Source organism: Enhydra lutris, unplaced genomic scaffold (genome assembly GCF_002288905.1).
Source record: "Enhydra lutris kenyoni isolate GAN:26980312 unplaced genomic scaffold, ASM228890v2 scaffoldscaffold35, whole genome shotgun sequence".
Classification (NCBI taxonomy): domain Eukaryota; kingdom Metazoa; phylum Chordata; class Mammalia; order Carnivora; family Mustelidae; genus Enhydra; species Enhydra lutris.
Genome location: NW_019154119.1, coordinates 7,282,355 through 7,303,276, shown reverse-complemented (window position 1 = coordinate 7,303,276; position 20,922 = coordinate 7,282,355). Strand labels below are relative to the sequence as shown.

Genomic DNA, 20,922 nt, shown 5'->3' with positions numbered 1-20,922 from the left:
CTTACCATGTCTAGCCATGATATGTAATAAATGGTCTTACCATGTCTAGCCATGATATGTAATAAATGGTCTTAGCACTCTTACTGCTATTTTGCTTCTGTTGCATGCTCACCTACTGACCCAAGTTCCAAATATCTTTTTGTTACTGTACTAGTGTCATCTTTGTTAAATAGCATAGAAAATTCCTCAAAGGCAGCAGTATGCTCTCTGGTCAGCTGAGTGGTCACAGGGCAGCTTGAAGAGGAGGAGGAGACGAGGGGTGTGTAGCACCGGGCTGCAACATCTGTGGTGGATGGGGACTGCATTACTTCATGTTTTGTATCTAAATCTTCAGTAAGTTTGAAATATTTTTGAAAATAAAGTACAAAGTAGCAATCCAACTTCTTTCCAAGTGATTAGCAAAGTGTCCCAAGACCATTTATAATATAATCCACTCCTTCTGCATTGATTTGAAATGTCTTTTACATTAGCTTGCTAATTCTAATTCCAAATTCTAATTCCAATTCTAATTCTAATTCCAAATAATTCCATTTTTTTTTCCTTTTTTCCTCTGCCTGTGCCACACTGTCTTGATTACTACCTCAGTATTTATTTATTCATATTTAATTAACTTATTTATTTATATTTATTCTATTTATATTTTAATGTTTCAGTAACTGGCAGGGCAAATCCCTTCTCTTAATCCCCCCCCCCTAAATTTTCTAGGCTGATCTCATATCCTTTAGAATTATCTTCACCAGCTTCAATTTTTAAAAATCTTTTCGGAATTCTGACTGAAATTTCATCTCATTTATACATTAATTGAGAAAGATTTGATTTTTTTACATTACTGATTATAATCTTCTAGGAATGCATCATGTCTTACTCAAATGTTTTGTCTCTCAGCCAAGTTTTACAGTGGTTTTCATATGGCTAGAAAATAAGTCCACATTTTATTTAAAAAAATTATTTATCTATTTATTTGAGAGAAGGAGAGAGAGAGAGAGAGAGAGAGAGAGAAAGAGAGAGCAAGCAGAGGAGGGGGAGAGGGGAAGGAGAGAAAGTCTGAAGAAGATTCCGTGCTGAGCGCGGATCCTGACGCAGGGCTCGATCTCACCACCCTGAGATCATGAACTGAGCTGAAATCACAAGTAGGATGCTCAACCACCTGAGCCACCCAGGTGCCCCTAGTCCACATTTTAAAGTTTTGTACCTTATTACATGCCAGGCAGCATTTAAGTGTTTTGCATGTACTAATTCATTTAGTCCTTCCATAAGGTAGTACTATTCCTATTTCCATTGTATGGATAAGGAAACTGAGGCACAAGGAGGTTAAACAGCTTGCCCAAGACCACACAGATGATAAGTGCTCAATAAATATTTGATGGCTACAAGAAGATACAAAAGAAAATAGTAATAATGAATTTTAAAAAGAGCATAAATTACCTGGCTTAGGATCTTCTGTATAACTTGTTGTAGTTAATCTTACAAAGGCCCACAAAGTACCTGGCATTATCATTAGGGTTAATGCCTGGCAATCACTTGCATGATATCTGACACACGGTATGTGCTGAATAAATGGTAGCTATTACTGCTAGTGTTATTATTACATATTTTTAAAAAATTAGTTTTATTAACATATAATGTATTATTTGCCCGAAGGGTACAGGTCTGTGAATCATCAGGCTTACACATTTCACAGCACTCACCATAGCACATACCCTCCCCAATGTCCATAACCCAACCACCCTCTCCCTACCCACTTCCCCGTGGCAACCCTCAGTTTGTTTTGTGAGATTAAGAGTCTCTTATGGTTTGTCTCCCTCCTGATCCCATCTTGTTTCATTTTTGCCTTCCCTAACCCCCATAACCCCCCACCCTGATCAGAGAGATCATATGATAATTGTCTTTCTCTGATTGACTTATTTCACTCCATAATACCTTCTAGTTCCATCCACATCACTGCAAATGGCAAGATTTCATTTCTTTTGATGGCTGCATAGTAGTCCATTGTATATATATACCACATCTTCTTTATCCATTCATCTGTTGATGGACATCTAGGTTCTTTCCATAGTTTGGCTACTGTGGACATTGCTGCTATAAACATTCAGGTGCACGTGCCCCTTCGGATCACTACATTTGTATCTTTAGGGTAAATACCAGTAGTGCGACTGCTGGATTGTAGGGTAGCTCTATTTTCAACTTTTTGAGGAACCTCCATATTGTTTTCCAGAGTGGCTGCACCAGTTTGCATTCCCACCAACAGTGTAGGAGGGTTCCCCTTTCTCTGCATCCTCACCAACACCTGTCATTTCCTGACTTGTTAATTTTAGCCATTCTGACTGGTGTGAGGTGGTATCTCATCGTGGTTTTGTTTTGTATTTCCCTGAGGTCGAGTGATGTTGAGCACTTCTTCATGTGTCTGTTGGCCATTTGGATGTCTTCTTTGGAGAAATGTCTGTTCATGTCTTCTGCTCATTTCTTGATTGGATTATTTGTTCTTTGGGTTTTAGGTTTGATAAGTTCTTTATAGATTTGGATACTAGACCTTTATCTGATATGTCATTTGAAAACATCTTCTCCCATTCTGTCCACTGTCTTTTGGTTTTGTCGACTGTTTCCTTTGCTGTGCAAAAGCTTTTGATCTCGATAAAGTCCCAATAGTTCATTTTTGCCCTTGCTTCCCTTGCCTTTGGTGATATTTCTAGGAAGAAGTTGCTGCGGCTGAGGTTAAAGAGGTTGCTGCCTGTGTTCTCCTCAAGGATTTTGATGGATTCCTGTCTCACATTGAGGTCGTTCATCCATTTTGAGTCTGTTTTTTTTGTGTGGTGTAATGAAATGGTCCAGTTTCATTTTTATGCATGGGGCTGTCCAATTTTCTTAACACCATTTGTTGAAGAGACTGTCTTTTTTCCACTGAACATTCTTTCCTGCTTTGTCAAAGATTAGTTGACCATAGAGTTGAGGGTCTATTTCTGGGCTCTCTATTCTGTTCCACTGATTTATGTGTCTGTATGTGCCAGTACCATACTGTCTTGATGATGACAGCTTTGAAATAAGAGTTTGAAGTCTGGAATTGTGATGCCACTAACCTTGGCTTTCTTTTTCAACATTCCCCTGGCTATTCAGGGTCTTTTCTGGTTCCATATAAATTTTAGGATTATTTGTTCCATTTCTTGGGAAAACATTGATGGTATTTTGATAGGGATTGCATTAAATGTATAGATTGCTTTAGGTAGCATAGACATTTTCACAATATTTCTTCTTCCAATCCATGAGCGTGGAACATTTTTCCACTTCTTTGTGTATTCCTCAATTTCTTTCATGAGTACTTTATAGTTTTCTGAGTACAGATTCTTTGCCTCTTTGGTTAGGTTTATTCCTAGGTATCTTATGGTTTGGGATGCAATTGTAAATGCGATTGATTCCTTAATTTCTCTTTCTTCTGTCTTGCTGTTGGTGTATGGAAATGCAACAGATTTTTGTGCATTGATTTTATATCCTGACACTTTACTAAATTCCTGTACAAGTTCTAGCAGATTTGAGGTGGAGTCTTTTGGGTTTTCAATAAAGTATCATATCATCGGCAAAGAGTGAGAGTTTGACTCCTCAACTTGTTTGTTGGGAGATTTTTGATGACTGCTTCAATCTCCTTACTGGTTATGGGTCCATTCGGGTTTTCTATTTCTTGCTGGTTCACTTTTGGTAGTTTATACATCTCTAGAAATCCAGCCATTTCTTCCAGATTGTCAAATTTTCTGGCATATAGTTGCTCACAATATGTTCTTGTATTTGTTTGTATTTCTTTGGTGTTGGTTGTGATCGCTCCTCATTCACTCATGATTTTATTAGTTTGGGCCCTTTCTCTTTTCTTTTTGATAAGTCTGACCAGGGGTTTATCAATCTTATTAATTCTTTCAAAAAAAACAGCTCCTAGTTTCGTTGATTTGTTCTATTGTTCTATTGGTTTCTATTTCGTTGATTTCTGCTCTGGTCTTTATTATTTTACTTCTCCTGCTGGGTTTAGGGTTTCTTTCCTGTTCATTCTCCAGCTCCTTGAGGTGTAGGGTTAGGTTGTGTACTTAAGACCTTTCTTATTTCTTGAGAAAGGCTTGTATTGTTACATACTTTCCTCTCAGGACTGCCTTTGTTGTGTCCCAAAGATTTTGAACCATTGTGCTTTCATTTTCATTTGTTTCCATGAATTTTTAAAAATTCTTCTTTAATTTTCTGGTTGACCCATTCATTCTTTAGCAGGATGCTCTTTAGCCTCCATGTATTTGAGTTCTTTCCAACTTTCCTCTTGTGATTGAGCTCTAGCTTCAGAGCATTGTGGTCTGAAAATACGCAGGGAATGATCCCGATCTTTTGGTACTGGTTGAGGCCTGATTTGTGACCCAGGACGTGATGTATTCTGGAGAATGTTCCATGTGCACTAGAAGAATGTGTATTCTGTGCTTTGGGATGGAATGTTCTGAATATATCTGTGAAGTACATCTGATCCAGTGTCACTTAAAGCCTTTATTTACTTGTTAATCTTTTGCTTAGATGATCTGTCCATTTCAGTGAGGGGGGTGTTAAAGTCCCCTACTATTATTGTATTATTGTTGATGTGTTTCTTTGATTTTGTTATTAATTGGTTTATATAATTGGCTGATCCCACGTTAGGGGCACAGATATTTAAAATTGTTAGATCTTCTTGTTGAAAACAGATTATGCTGAGTGAAATAAGTCAAGCAGAGAGAGTCAATTATCATATGGTTTCACTTTTTTGTGGAGCATAACAAATAGCATGGAGGACAAGGGGAGATGGAGAGGAGAAGGGAGTTGAGGGAAATCGGAAGGGGAGGTGAACCACGAGAGACTATGGACTCTGAAAAACAATCTGAGGGTTTTGAAGGGGTAGGGGGTGGGAGGTTGGGGTAACCAGGTGGTGGGTATTGGAGAGGGCATGGATTGCATGGAGCACTGGGTGTGGTGCAAAAACAATGAATACTGTTACACTGAAAAGAAATAAAAATTAAAAAAAAAAAAGAAAAGAAAAGACCCTTTAAGTATGATATAGCGTCCTTCTTCATCTCTTATAGTCTTTGGCTTGAAATCTAATTTATCTGATATAAGGATTGCCACCCAGCTTTCTTTTGATGTCCATTAGCATGGTATATTGTTTTCCACCCCCCCACATTAAATCTGGAGGTGTCTTTGGGTCTAAAATGAGTTTCTTGTAGATAGCATATTGATGGGTCTTGTTTTTTTAATCCATTTTTTAATCCATTCATCCCTGTGTCTTTTGATTGGGGCATTTAGCCCATTTACATTCAGGGTAACTATTGAAAGATATGCATTTAGTGTCTTTGTATTGCCTATAAGGTGACTGTTACTGTATATTGTCTCTATTCCTTTCTGGTCTATTACTTTTAGGCTCTCTCTTTGCTTAGAGGATCCCTTTCAATATTCCCTGTAGGGCTGGTTTGGTATTTGCAAATTCTTTTAATTTTTGTTTGTCCTGGAAGTTTTTTGTCTTTCCTTCGATTTTCAATGACAGCCTAGCTGGATATAATATTCTTGGCTGCATATTTTTCTTGTTTAGTGCTCTGAATATATCATGCCAGTCCTTTCTGGCCTGCCAGGTCTCTGTGGATAAGTCTGCTGTCAATCTAATATTTCTACCATTGTATGTTACAGGCCGTTTGTCCCGAGCTGCTTTCAGGATTTTCTCTTTGTCATTAAGACTTGTAAGTTTTACTACTAGATGATGGGGTGTGGACCTATTTTTATCGATTTTTTGAGGGAGCTCTCTGTGCCTCCTGGATTTTGATGCTTGTTCCTTTGCCATATTAGGGAAATTCTCTACAATAATTTGCTTCAATATACCTTCTGCCCCTCTCTTTCTTCTTCTTCTGGAATCCCAATTATTCTAATATTGTTTCATCTTATGGTATCACTTTTCTCTTGAATTCTCCCCCCGTGGTCCAGTAGTTGTTTGTCTCTCTTTTGCTCAGCTTCTTTATTCCCCATCATTTGGTCTTTTTTATCAATAATTCTCCCTTCTGCCTCATTTATCCTAGCAGTCAGTGTCTCCATCCTTGATTGTACCTCATTAATTCCTTTTTTGATTTCAGCTTGGTTAGATTTTAGTTATTTCATTTCTCCAGAAAGGGCTTATATTTCTCCAGACAATGTTTCTCTAACATCCTCCATGACTTTTTGGAGCCCAGCTAGCACCCTGAGAATCGTCATTCTGAACTCTAATTCTGACGTATTACCAATGTCTGTATTGATAGGTCCCTAGCCATCGGTACTGCCCCATGTTCTTTTTTTTTTTTTGTGGTGAGTTTTTCCACCCTGTCACTTTACCCAGATAAGAATATATGAATGAGAGAGTAAAATACTAAAAGGGTGGCAAAGACCCTAGAAAAATATACACTAACCAAATCAGAAGAGACCCGAAACTGGGGGGAGAAGTAAGGGGGAATAAATAAATAAATAAATAAATATAAATAAATATGTATTAGACTGGTGAATAGAACAGAGCCACCCACTTGATTTTGGGTGTATTCTGGTCTCTTAGAAGAAACTATCTCCCCAAATCCATAATTTTAAAGAAATTTTAAAGAACGAAAACCTTATATGTATACAAAAATAAGGGTAAACACGATGAAGGGATGGAATATGACTGTAAAGATGAAAATTAAAAGATTCTAAAAGAGGAATTGATAAGTTGGTTGGAAAAAGAAAAAAAAAGCAGACAGAATGTGATCAGGCTGGAGCTAGATTTAGGGTATATTTTATTAGAAGAAATTTTATCCCAAAAATTTAAAGAAAAAAAACCCTATATGTATACAAAAAATAAGGTTAAATACAATGAAGGGATAAAATATGACTATAACCATGAAAATTTAAAAAGATTTTTTAAAAAAAGTATTGATAAGATAAAATAGTTAAACAATATTAAAAGAGCAAAGTGGAAAAGTTAAAAAAATAGTATGAGAAAAAAATAAAATTAAAAAAATTTAACTTTGCATGACCAAAGATTATGCAAAAAAAAAAGCCATAAATTCTATGTGTTGCTTTCCCCTAGCTCTGGAGTTTGGCAGTTCTCGTTGCTTGGTGAACTTGGGTCTTGGCTGGATATTCTTGCTGATCTTCTTGGGGAAGGGCCTATTGCAGTGTTTCTCAAACGTCTTTGCCTGAGGCGGAATTGCACCACCCTTGCCAGGGGCCAGGCTAAGTAATCTGCTTCAGTTCACTCTTGGGAACTTTTGTTCCCTGAATGCTTTCCTTATAGCTTTGGAGGATGGGAATGAAGATGGTGCTTCCCAATCTGAGGCCCAGAGGCGCCCAGAGCTCCGAGCCCCACTCCTCAGTGTGCCCTCGGAGAAAAGCACTCAATCCCTCCTATCTCCCTGGTTTCCGGCGGTGCTCTGTGCTCACCTGGTCTGTGACCAAGCATTTCTATTTCTGGCGCATGGCCCCATTTGGAGTCTCCAAACGCAGTAGATTCCTGCCATGCGTTCTCACGCTGCTCCTCCCAGAGGAGGAAGCGGGGGTTTTCTCCGAATCTGCCACTTGTGGAGTCCCTGCTTTAAGAGCTGTGGCCCGACTGCCCCAGATCATGGTTTAAGGTAATCCCGAGCTGAAAGCCCCATCCTCAGCTCTGTCTCTGCAGCCAGCTTCCTGCTCCGATATCTGGGAGCTTTGCCCACTCAGACACCCCCAGTCTTTCTGTGACCCTACAGGTCCTGAGACCACACTGTCCCCGTGAGGGCTCCACCTCTGCTTAGCTTCTGGAGCGACATTCCTCTGTGGAGCAGACTTCTAAAAGTTCCGATTTTGTGCTCTGCTGCTCCACCGCTTGCTGGGAGCTGGCCCCTCCCCCCATTGTCTATCTTCCCATTGCTTAGAATTCACTTCTCCACATGTCCTTCATTCCGGAAAGTGGTCGATTTTCTGTTCCTAGAATTGCTGCTCTTTTCTCTTCTATCTCCTGTTGAGTTTGTAGGTGTTCAGAATGGTTTGGTAACTATCTAGCTGAACTCCTGGGACCTAATGCTATTTCAGTTTCCTACTCCTCCGCCATCTTGCTTCCTCTCAGCAAAGTACACAATCTACATATTTATTTTTTACTGAATAAATTTGACATGTGACATTTTGTGGTTTAAGGTGTACAGTATGTTAAAACTGGTTTCAGAAGAATCCATACATAACAACTACATAATTTAGATGCAATAATTATGATGAGTTATAATATGAAACTGAGAGTACTAGCTAATGAACTGCTATAGAACAATGTTTTCTCCCTATCTCTGGGTTCTGAGTTCTTTCCCTTAATAACTATAAGATCTTAAGCAAATCCCTTGAAGCTTTCCTTTTCACCATTTTATCATCATTAAGTAAATGATAATGTCAACTACTCCATGTTCATTTCACTCTAGTCAGTGCTATAGCTTCATTTGTATATTCTTTTAGTTATCAATTACTTATTGACCACTTACTACATGGAAGTCATGGTGTCAGGCACAGGACAGATAAAGGTCTTTTTGTAATTTATATTCTAGTAGGAAATATATACACATAGCTAAGTAAGTAAATAAGATAACTCAAGAGTGAGATAATTTCTATGAGGAAATAAAGAGGATTGTGTGATAGAGAAGGGAAGAAATTAGAGTGGCCTGAGAAAAATGTTTGAGGATGTGGCATTTAGATAAGACCCAAAAGATGAAAACAAATCACCCAGACCAGGACAGGGGAAGAACAGGTGCAAAGGCCCTCAAGCAATGAAGAGTTTGGCTCCAGAAGAAACAGAAGAGTCCGCAATGGCCAGTAAGTATCATGAAGATTCAACTTATAACTGAAATAGAAGTGGAAAATGTAACACAAACAATTTAAATGTCATTGCATACTTCACCGTTACACGTTATGAGCCATGAACTTAACTTCTTAGGGAGAAACCACAAAAGATTGAAAAGGGTCTTTTCTGCAACTAAAATCAGATATACACACACATGCATGTATGTGTATTTGTATCTTCAGAAGTAGGGATGTTTGAAAACATTCTAATATAAAAATGCTAGTAAAACACTGTATCGAAGCATATCAAAATGTGTTATTAACACATACTTGGCTGAGCATATGGTCAAATGCCTGAGCAACATATAACAGAGGCTGTGGTGACCATCACTAGACCCTAACTGGCAATAAACTCTAACTATTCAACATGGTAATTGTAGACCTATGCCTTCCAGTTAGTTAATCTTGTAGAGGACAAAACCACCACATGTGAAGTTAATGTGGCACGGCACCTATATAGAAGGCTGTCATGGGGAAAGAACTTCGGGCTTCCCTATGGAGACTTGTCTGTTCCATTTCCAATCACTGTACTCCACACAAGACACATTACATGACTATTATACCCAGATGACCACTTGAGAGTTAGAATAACTCAATATGTTCTAGAGTGAATTCTCAATTTGGCTCCCTTTGCTCATTTCCCTATTTAAAGAAAGTCCAAGGATACTGCTACTTAACAAAAACTCTTAAAACACAGGTTCACCGGAAAAGATGAAATTAAAAGTTGCTCAATCTATAGATTCTACTAAATCCCTTCTCATTATCATTACTAACTTAAAAGTGATTAATTTTGTTAGCTGCAAATATAAAATGATTTAAAATGAAATGTCGTATCAGTCTGTCAGAGATAGACTAAACGTGAGGTCTCTAGTGGCTTAACAGTCCTTGAAATACTGTCACCCTAATTTCCCCAACAGTATAAACAGACTCAGCCCAAATATAAATATACAAAATACAGTTCTCCCTGTCTGAATACAGTTCTGAATTCCAAAACTAATGAGCAGCACCAGCCTACAGGTCCCATGAACTCCAAGAAAAAGGGCCAAGGGCAGCAATGAGAATAGAAGGGCAAACATGAAAGAACACTAAGAAACCAAGTATCATCTGAAAATGTCAAAGCACTATAAAACAGTGACACCATAAAACAACAAATGTTTTAAGTTTCCCTTTCTCCACCAGGTCTTCACTGAATGCTCCCTGTATCTACCTCTTCATCATTTGTTAAACCTGGCTCTCTGCCATAATGGACTCTTCCTTTCAAGCCTGTGCAGGAGAGCAGGCAGTCTTCTCTAACACCCTTATGCCTCAAGGAGAGCAAAGACTTTTGCGACAGAGGATTCCCCACACCGAGTGCACACAAGTAAGTGAATGAGCACCTCTGAGTGGGGAAGCACAGTGAGCAATCAGCTCCACTTACTAATCCATTTTACTCTAACAACCTCTCCTTCTCCACTTTCATCTATCAACTGTTTAGTCATTCTCACACATTCCCTGAAAACCTTGACCCTTAAATGATAGTCTCACTTGCCATTCCATGTCAGGAGATTTCAAAATCCAGGTGGATTCACTGAGCCAACACCTTTGTCCCACAACTCATTACCTTAATCAAATTTGAAGAACGTCACCTACATTAAGCTTACCCAATGAGCTGTGCCCCAGATTGGTGGTGTGCATATCACAATCCTCCGGAGGGTTTGTTAACGCAGAGGCTGTTACACCCCCAGAGTTTCCGGTTCAGAAGGTCTAGAATGGGGCCCAAGAACCTGCATGTCTAGGGAGTTCTCGGTTGATACTGCTGGTCCCAACCCCAACTTAAAGAATCACAGGTTTAGATTTTCTTATTACCCAGAAATGGTTAACATTCAAACCATTCTCACTCTGACAGGCCTTCTACTCTTTGAGATCTCACTCCCAATACATCTGCTATCCCATCACAGTGCTGCTCAAAATCTGCCTATTTGGTTTTGTTTGATAATTCCTCTCATCCTACATATCTGCTGTTCTCAGTGCTGACCGCTTTCCTCAGGGTCCTTATCTACCCTTTGCCACATTTATTCTCAACAGATGACCTCGTCTCTTAATTAGCAGAGAAGACAGAGCTCAGGAGGCAGAAACTACTTTATTCCCTCTGACATGCCTTCATGCTTCTCCACTTCAGTAACTAACTTCACCTCCTTTATGCTAGCCTCAGAAGAATATGCCATCTCCAGTCTAAGACAACATTTCTACTTTCCTTCTCAATCCTATACTCTGCCCTGGCCTCAAATCTCTGCTCCATCAAATAGCACGTGTCATGCCTATAACTTCAAACTCTCCCTTGTTGCTAGCAAAGCATGTGTATTTTTAATTTTGGGAGATATCAATAGACTGCTTTCCAAAAAGACTTTTACATCATGACAGGAGACTGGAAGTTTTACTTCCAGAAGAGGTTAAACGGAAGAGGCATTTTGGGTCAGGAATCTTAGGCCAGCTGCGAACAGAAGCACTTTACCAAGAAGGGGTCAGATTAAGTGTTACTTGACACCAAAACTCCCAACCTTCTTCCCCTTGTTCAGCCCTGAATATCAGCAAACAGGCTTCCACTCCTCAAACTGGATACTGGAAGATTCCTTCCTGGAATGGCCCAAGAAACAGCTGCAGATACTGAAAGCTGGAAATTCTCCAGTGAAATCCTGGGTCCCTACCCAATTACCCTAGCATGAGGATTCCTAGGGTGACCAGCCATCCTGTTTTGCCTAGGGCTCTTGGTACTAAAACCAGAAACCATGTGTCCTGGAAAATCTCTCAGACTATGACAGTTGGTCACTCTAGGTGCATCCGTGGACAAGCATCAACACTGAAGACAAAGATTTCAATTAGCTGTTTATGTCTTCCTCTGAAAAATGAAAGGGTTACCAAACATTTGAGGAAAAACAAACACTAGTGCACACTAAAAACTCTAAGAATGCAAGAAGCCAAAAGAAATGATAATGCACCCATGAAACAAGAGTCTATAAAAAAAGAAAAAAAACATAGCTTTTAGAATTGAAGTGTATGAGTTTTTGGCTTAAAAGGGTCCACTAAAGCCTACAGTGGATGAAAAAACACCCATACCAAGGTGCTTTTCCTATAAAATTTCAGACTCTTACAACAAAGAAAAGATCTAAAATGTTCTGCCTTGCAGGGGAGCTTCAAATACAAAAGATCGAAAATCAGAATGATATTGAGACTTCTCAAAAGCAGCTCTGAACCCTAGAAAACAGCTAAAACACCCTCTAAACTGTCAGGGAAAATGATCTGCATCCTAGAAGTCTAAGACATTTTCTGACACGATAGATCTTTAAAAGATTACTTCCCAAGCACCTCTTCTCAGGAAGTTCCTAGAAGATGTGCTTAAGCAATAAACCAAGAAATAAGAAAGTATGGGATCCAGGAAATGGAATCTAACCCAGGAAGAAAGTGAAAAAAATCCCCAGGATGGCCTGTACAGCAGACCCACAGGTCAGTCAGTCCAGACTGGAGCCAAAGAACAGAGTTCTGTGAAGGATAGCTCCAAAGAAAGAAAAAAACAAGACCTGACTGATTACTCAAACGCAATAAAAAGATTTTTTCCCCATTTCCTAGAGAACAATTTTAGGATAAATTAGTGATTCAAAAATATAAAACTATGCAAATAAGACAATCATTAACCTAGGGAGAACAAACAAGAAAAAATGTACAAGAAATGTGGTGTGCCTGGCTGGCTCAGTCAGTTAAGCGTCTGCCTTGGGCTCAGGTCATGATCCCAGGGTCCTGGGATGGAGACCTGCGTCAGACTCCCTGCTCTGGGGAGACCCTGCTTCTCCCTCTCCTCCCTGCTCATCCTCTTTCTTGCTATCTCTGTCTCTCTCTCTTAAATAAATAAATAAAGTTGTTAAAAAAAAAAAAAAAGAAAAGAAATGCAATCCTAATACCCCACTGACTTAGCTATATATGGTATGATCATATTTACAGTTTTACTTTTGATCTTTCAGGGTGATATAAATATGTTCTAACTCACAATTTTAAAAGAACTCTGAATACCTACAAGCAAACATCTACCCCTACCTAACATTCTATCGATTGTGACCCAGCAAAAGTCACGAGTGATCCAGCTGCCGAATCTCAGGATAAATAAATGTTCTACAGTAAACCTAATCATCTTGGAATGAGGCAGAAATAACTGTTAAGAAAACTGTCAAAATGTGATAATTTTGATTACTCTAAATACTAGAAATTTTATTTATTTTTTATTTATTTATTTATAAAGATTTTATTTATTTATTTGAGAGAGAGAGCGAGCATGAAAGGAGAGAGGTCAGCAGGAGAAGCAGACTCCCTGCCGAGCAGGGAGCCCGATGTGGGACTCGATCCTGGGACTCTAGGATCATGACCTGAGCCGAAGGCAAAGGCTTAACTAACTGAAACACCCAGGTGCCCCACTAAGAAATTTTAGTAAAAAGTGGATTACAAAACTATATGTATAGTATACTTCCAATTATGACTTAAAATATATATAACAGATAACATGTTTGATATATAATATGTATATTATATTATACATAATATAAAAGCATAGAAGAAAAACACAAAGCCCAGCCACTGAAGGACAAAGGGTCGTTGTTACCAATGATTTGAGTGATTTTATTTCCTTCCACACAGTTTTCTATAATTTATCAATTTCTCTTTAAAATCTGAAAAATTTACTATATCTACAGTAAGACGCCTCATCCAGATTTTTAAACTTACCTGTAATAATAAAAATAAGCAGCTTAGGCTTGTTGGCTCTTGGCTCATTGAAGAGGTTAGTCCAGGGCCCACATTTTAGAACCTGGGTTTCAACTCCACAGCATAAAATAAATTCTTCATGCACAGGAACTTCCTCCTTGATTTCTGAGTCCATTTCTAAATAAGAGGGGTAAAAACAATATAGTGAGTTGCTAAAAGGTAAAGCTTTGAGCCAAAGGCGATATTCAAGATGTCTTAAAAAGGTAAATTTCAGTATACACAAGCAAACACAGGAGGTATAAGACTAGTCAACTATTCTGGATTATAGGATGACACACACGCACAAAATTAAACCACAAGAGTAAGGAGAAACAGGGAGACATGTCTTCAGTGAACTGAGACACTCGACGGGAGTGTGAACCAAGGTCAGGTCAGCCAGCAGGGCAGCCTAACATCCTACAGTGCTGAGGATAGTGCTCGCACGGAAGAATTAACTAGCCCAAAAGGTCAATAGCGCCAAGACTGAAAAAATACCCTGCTCTACCGCCAAGGTGCCTACAGGATACAACTTTCTCCGGCATTTAACTGGTCCTTCTCTAGCTCTCTGCTCGGGCAGCAACAGCAGTAATACAGCAAGAGTCCCACGGAACACAGGTGTGTACCTCAGACCAGGTGGCTGCTCCCTGCACGCTCTGCTCAGCCCACAGGCACACTGAAGAACTAGCTACCTGACCCTTGTCCCACATAGCAGCCTGGAACTGCCTTGCCCAATAGAGCTCTGAGTTGCTTAAGAGGGAAACTTCTCTAACATTCCATTCTAGCAGTACCCGAGGCAGTGCCCCAACTTCCTCTGAACCTGCTTAGCAGTCTCAGCTCACCTGGATCCCAGAGCGTTTACTGTGGCCCTTCCAACACAGGTCCGCTCCTGACCTCACACCGGCACCAGCTCCCTGATTCACTCTGTACAACCTCTCACCAGTCTTGGTTCACCTGCCAACACAGTGACTGCTGACCAGCTCTGGTGCAGGCAACCACCAAATTTCTCTACCACATACCTGCAACCACACCTTCTTCAATGAGATTGAAACCCACAACCTACGTTTGTCCTTTCCTGGGTACTCTCCCTCAGCCCTAGGGTATCTTTAGAGTTTTCTTTATACAGTAACTTTAGAGTTTCTCTTCTTCCACAGCTTAGTAATTCCTTATGTTAGATTAACTATTTAAGTTACTGTGTGGTTTCTGTCTCCTGAATGGATCTAGACTAACATATCTTTCATTGATTATCCAAATTTTTCTCTTCAAATCTTTGCCATTTTAGAAGTAACTCTAATTCTACTTCCTACTTGAAGTCTTCCCTGAACATCTCAAATAAAGGAAAATTCCTCTTCCTCAAAAGCTCATAGCAACCCGTCATTATCATAAGTCAACAGTGGTAAAGGTAGCCAGGTAAACTTTACCTAGTAATCTGTAAACTTGTTACTCATGTCTTTCAAAGCACAACAGTCAACAAATCAACTGCAAGCACCACCCATTCCTCCCCTGACTGACACCTACCTTAAGGTAAGCATAATGGTAGCTAGAATGTAGTGACACCAGAGATTCCATATTGAGAATGGCCTTTGGGAAGCAATCTGGCAGAATGGGGCAATATCCATAAGACATAAACTTTGACTCAACAATTTTGGGGAAACAAGTCGAAAAAGGAAATCTAAAATATTTTTTCAAAGAACAAATGCATGGAATGCTATTTACAACGCTGAAGAGCTGAAAAAACTTCAATGGTCATTATTGGGAGAACGGTTATATAAATTACGATAATTCATTATACAGACACTAAACATGCTATATATGACTCAACATTAAGGGGAATGATTAGATAAATTATAATTCAATCTTCTGATCACTATTATGTTCAATCAAAACTGCTCAGCTCTGCTAAATGGTGATAATTTCTCCATCTGCTTTCTAATATTTCTAACACCTCGCTTCTCTAGTCAGATATTATGTTGCCTCACTCACTTTCTTCAGTTATGCCCTTATTACCATCTTTTTATTGCATTTAGGAATGAAGAAAAAATAAACATATTCCAACCTCCATATGTGACCAGAAGTCTAAAACCCTCTTAAATAAAACTACTTAGAAAATAAAAAATTTCTCACTCAAAAAATGGGAACTCCTCTTTATCACCTCACATTTTCTTAAGGACTTTTAGTTTACGAATAAATGTCACTGTAGTCCAATCTCTTGAACTGTCACAAAATACATTTATAAAGCTCTTCTGACATTTATAAAATGTTGGGAACAATATTAGATTTAGCTGTTCTATACTGCCTTCTTGTAAAACACCATCAGAGAAGACAGTGGCTAAACTGAATACTTGCACCAGAAGAGAATCTCAAGTTATGAACTATATTCAACTCTTAATGTTAAGCTTATAACTTAATGTTATAAATACTTAATGTTAAGCAAATAACGTCTCTGGAGTTTGACAAGCCACAAAATTAATGAGAATTCAAACAGATATGAAACTCAAACGCAGTCTATAGAGTTTGGAAAACAAACAAAAAGTGACTACACCTCTAAAACACTTCAAATAAAATACAGCTGGGAAACACAGAGTAAACCTGTATATTATAAAACAACTTTTTATTTTACTTCACTCTTATGTTTCTGAATCAATCCTACACTGCCCCAAAAAACAAAACAAAAAAAGGGCAAAGGAAACCTTAGAGTATGAGAATTCAAATTCTTCCTTACCCAATAATCCAAGGTAATTCTGTCTGCTAACAAGTGTCTGATGAAGAAGGGAAAATGTGTTCTAATTAGATAATATACTAGAGGCTGATGGCTCCACCTACAGTCATGGCCTTCAAGCAATCTCCAATGAAATCCGTGTTGATACACATCGAGACTTAGGCTGGATAAAAACCAAGTGTGGCTACAATGCATACAGCTAAAGCACGCCTCACTGAAAATAGGTATTCATCTGTTTATGCTAATGAGTATAATTCTATTTAGTAAAAAATTTTTTCCGATTAAATCTCACACAAACCAAGACAATATAAAAAACAGAAAAGCATTTGATGAGTATGAATTTTAGAGGTTCAAATTTATAATATTTATTTATTATAAAGTCAGCCAGTGAAAACAATGAGGCTATACTAATGACCATAAAAACCTGAAATTGGAGTTATGAGTCTCATTTAGCTTCGGCATCCAAATCCAAATAATGTGTGCATTTCATTTTGGCTACTCAATTAAGAATTCCGCTTTATTCATCCACGTAAGAAAGGTGGTTTGTTTGTTTGTTTGTTTGTTTTTAAATATAAAATCACAATTTAGTTTAGCTGGTAGCCAAGACTCATCAAGCCATTCAAAGATTAATGAATATATATCTATTAAGTGAAACACATATATACACATGCACACATATGTATGGTTCTCAACACCTGAATGACCTTTTTAAATGAACATATAACGTATTATTTGTTTCAGTACAGGTCTGTGATTCATCAGTCTTACACAATTCACAGCACTCACCATAGCACATACCCTCCCCAGAGTCCATCACCCAGCCACCCCATCCGTCCCATCCCCCTCCCCTCCAGCACCCCTCAGTTTGTTTCCTGAGATTAAGAGTCTCATGGTTTGTTTCCCTCTCTGGTTTTGTCTTGTTTCATTTTTCCCTCCCTTCCCCTATGATCCTGTCTTGTTTTTCAAATTCCTCTTATCAGTGAGATCAAAGACAATTGTCTAAGAAAGTTTTTTTTTTTTTAACTTGTGTAATACAAATCAAAACCACAATGAGATACCATCTCACACTCATCAGAATGGCTAAAATTAACAAGTCAGAAAACAACCACTGTTGGCGAGGATGTGGAAAAAGGGGAACCCTCATATTTTGGTGGGAATGCAAGCAGATGCAGCCACTTTGGAAAACAGTATGAAGGTTCTTCAAGAAGTTAAAATGTGACCCTACGACCCAACAACCGCATTACTAGGTATTTACCCCAAAGATAATTTAATTTACCCCAAAGATACAAATGTAGTGATCAAAAGGACCACCTGCACCCCAATGTTTACAGCAGCAATGTCCAGAACAGCCAAACTATGGAGAGAGCCCAGATGTCCATCAACAGAGGAATGGATAAAGAAATGTGGTGTGTGTATACATATGAATATACACATACAATGGAATACCATCCAGCCATCAGAAAGGATGAAATCTTACCACTTACATCAACGTGGATGGGTGGAGGGTATTATGCTGAGTAAAATAAGTGAATTGGAGAAAGACAATTATCATATGGTTTCATTCACAGGTGGAATATAAGAAACAGTGCAGAGGATCATAAGGGAAGGGAGGGAACACTGAATGGGAAAAAATCAGAGAGGGAGACAAACCATGAGAGACTCTTAACTGGAGGAAATAAACTGAGGGTTGCTGGAGGGGAGGTAGATGGAGGGATGGGGTAACTGGGGGATAGGCATTAAGGAGGGCATGTGATGTGATGCACACCGGGTCTTCTATGTTACTGATGAATTACTGAACTCTACACTTGAAACTAATGATGTACTATACATTGGCTAATTGAATTTAAGTAAAAAAATAAAATGGGGAAGGATGTAGTTCTTTTAAAAAGATAGTGAAAGACAGGAAAAAAAGACTACACTAAAGTTTGAAAACTATCAAAATAACCTAAGCAGGAAATGAGGGTGGGAATAAAGGAGTGAATGTGAGACTCTAGTCTCAGTAATGATTCTGTATGAGAAGCCAGGGAAGGGGAGGTGACAAAGATGACTCGGATTCTGATGCTCAATGTGAGAAGAATGGAAGCACTACTCACATAAAGAGGAACTACTAGGGAAGGGAAGTTAGTTGGAGGAAAGGAAGTTGATTCAGTTACAAACATAGTAAGTTTCAAGAAAATAAGGGACAAGACCAGAAAACAGTGGAAGCCACAGAACTAAAGCTCCAGAATGTCACAGTAGAGAAAAGATTTGCCCAGCTCCTTCCTAAAGAGCTCCCTTATTATGGCTTCACTGATGCCTTCCCATTCTCAGTGAGAACACTTTCCTCCTCAACTCCCTGAACCCAAAGGTTCTGCCTTGGGTCCTCTTCTTCCTTTGAGTACTAACTGTTAAGTAAGGGCCTGTTTAGCCAGAGCAGCTCCATCCTGCCCCTGCCCCTGCCCACTCCCCACCCTCCTTCAGGGAACTTACTTAAAAACAAGTCCCGGAAACCAGTCCCAGGTAACAAAGCCCAAATACAAGGGTGGGTCAGGCCAGGTGGAGGTATTCAATCAGTGGGGGCACATACTGTCTCCTAGCTACCAAGGAGTATGGGCCCCCCACTTTGGGTGCCTTTTGGGCGCCCATTCTGACCAAGGTGATAGGCTAGTTCAAATATCTACTATAGGGTAAATTGTAATTCAATTGGTCACTTATGTGTGACCTAGCAGGACTGTGCAGCTTTCTCTGTTACAAACTCATTGGCCACCTGAGCATGGCCAGGCCCAACCACATGGCCTTTGCCCTTAAAAGCTAGTCTGTAAGGCAGAGGGTCGTTGCCTCTTTGCAAGAGACGGCCCTGGCCGGTCAGTTTGATTCTTGATGCTTGGTGCGAAATAAAGCTTTGCTTGACCTTCACTTTGTATCAGTCTCGCTCCTTCGACCATGGACCCAACACTAACTACTGAGCATTTTTATCTGGGTGCCTCACAGATGCATCAAACTTTTATAAGTGCCAAAAATAAAAATCATCTTGTTTTAAAAATCAACTCTACAGACCCTATATCCTGACTTCTCCGTCACCACACAGAGTACCATTATTCACCCAGTCACCTAACTCAAAAGATTCTTTGACAGACAAGCTCCTGCTAGAATCGGGGGGGGGGGGGGGGGCAGTGCGGGGAGGGATATCCCTAAGCAAGAAAAAAAGAAGCCAGCAAAAGAATGAAAAGGAACAATTTGAAATACATGGACTAAGAAGATATGTAAAGTCCTGTAAACCACCGGGGGATGCTTCATGTAAGTTAGGGTAATGAATTTTTAAAAATATGTAAGTGTCAAAGAGCGAGAGAGATAAGGCAATAGTAAGAACTCACATTTTTAGAGAACTTTCTGTAAACCAGGCATTGTGCTGAACACTTTATAAATGTTGTACCACTTAATCCTGACAACAATCTTATGAGATGCATACTATTGTTTCCTCCCTCTACCCCAACAAAACAAATGAGAAGAAAACTGACTGAAAGATACTATGGAAATTATGTAACAATTAGTAAACTGGATGGTGGTAGAGCCTGAATTTGAACCCAGATGTCTGAATGACTCCAGAGGTCATGTTCTTTGAGAAATTTTACATAAATCTCTCTATCTATATACAATTTCATTTGAATGGATAAATGAGATATAATATATGCTGAGATTTTTTAAATAGTCGATTATTTTTTAATCTTTTATATGCCTCATCTCTACTTCTTTTCACTTCCATGCATATCACTTGGAAACTCATGTCATTAACTCATGTTCTTCTATAATTACAAATATACATAAGCATCTATACACATTTTGATAAATATGAGTTGTCAGTGTTTGATAAATAGGAGCATATTATACACACTTCAATGTATTTTGCTCTCATACTTAACACATGAAAATCCTGCCAAGTCAAATAGTATAACTCTAATTCATTATTTTTAATGGTTGTATAATATGGATACACTATAATTCATGTGACCCTTTCCCCGTTGACAGCTTCTCAATTAGTTCCCAGGGTACAGGGACAATGTCACAGTAAGTACTCTTAATCTCCCTGTTTTTACATATATCCATATATACCAGTTCTTTTGTTTCTAATGGCCAGATTCCCAAGTGTGGAATTACTTGGTAGAATTTTAATAGGTATTGCCAGATTGCTTTCCAAAAAGACTGTAAGAATCACATTTCTTCTAGCAATCTAGGAAGGCATCTTTTCCCTCTGTAATCCTATCATTAATAAGTGGTACCACTATTTTTAAGTCTTTGGGGAATAAAATAACTCACTCTTCAGTTTGCATTTCCTTGACAGCTAGTGCATTTAAACATCTTTTCATGTTTGCTGGGCTTTTGAACTTTTTCTTCTGTGAACTGTCTATTTATATTCTATGCCCATGTTTCAAATGGGTTATTTATCTTTTTTTTATTGGCTTGTAAGAGCAGTTTGTATACCACTGACCCTCAACCCTTTTCTTGGCTCCTGTATTTTACATACAATGTCCTAGATGTTTATTTTCATTTTTATTATTCTAGTGTTCACACTTAAGTTTTTAATCCACCTACATAAGTATCTATTGTTTTCTTTCAGAAAGAGAGCTACGTGT

At 38.8% G+C, this 20,922-nt stretch overlaps 1 protein-coding gene across 2 annotated transcripts in view; it reads right to left on the bottom strand.

The window, feature by feature from the left end:
* LOC111154160 (lipid droplet associated hydrolase) overlaps window positions 1-20,922 on the bottom strand; it is a 106,389-nt gene that overhangs the window by 78,983 nt on the left and 6,484 nt on the right. The window contains exons 1-2 of one of the 2 annotated variants that reach the window (XM_022513580.1): window positions 14,220-14,352; window positions 13,579-13,734 (exon numbers count right to left, since the gene is read on the bottom strand). In XM_022513580.1, the coding sequence (XP_022369288.1) occupies window positions 13,579-13,732 (154 nt within the window). In that variant the 5' untranslated portion in view covers window positions 13,733-13,734; window positions 14,220-14,352. Of the gene's footprint in view, window positions 1-13,578; window positions 13,735-14,219; window positions 14,353-20,922 lie in introns of those variants that run through there. The other variant, XM_022513581.1, reaches the window with a different exon arrangement.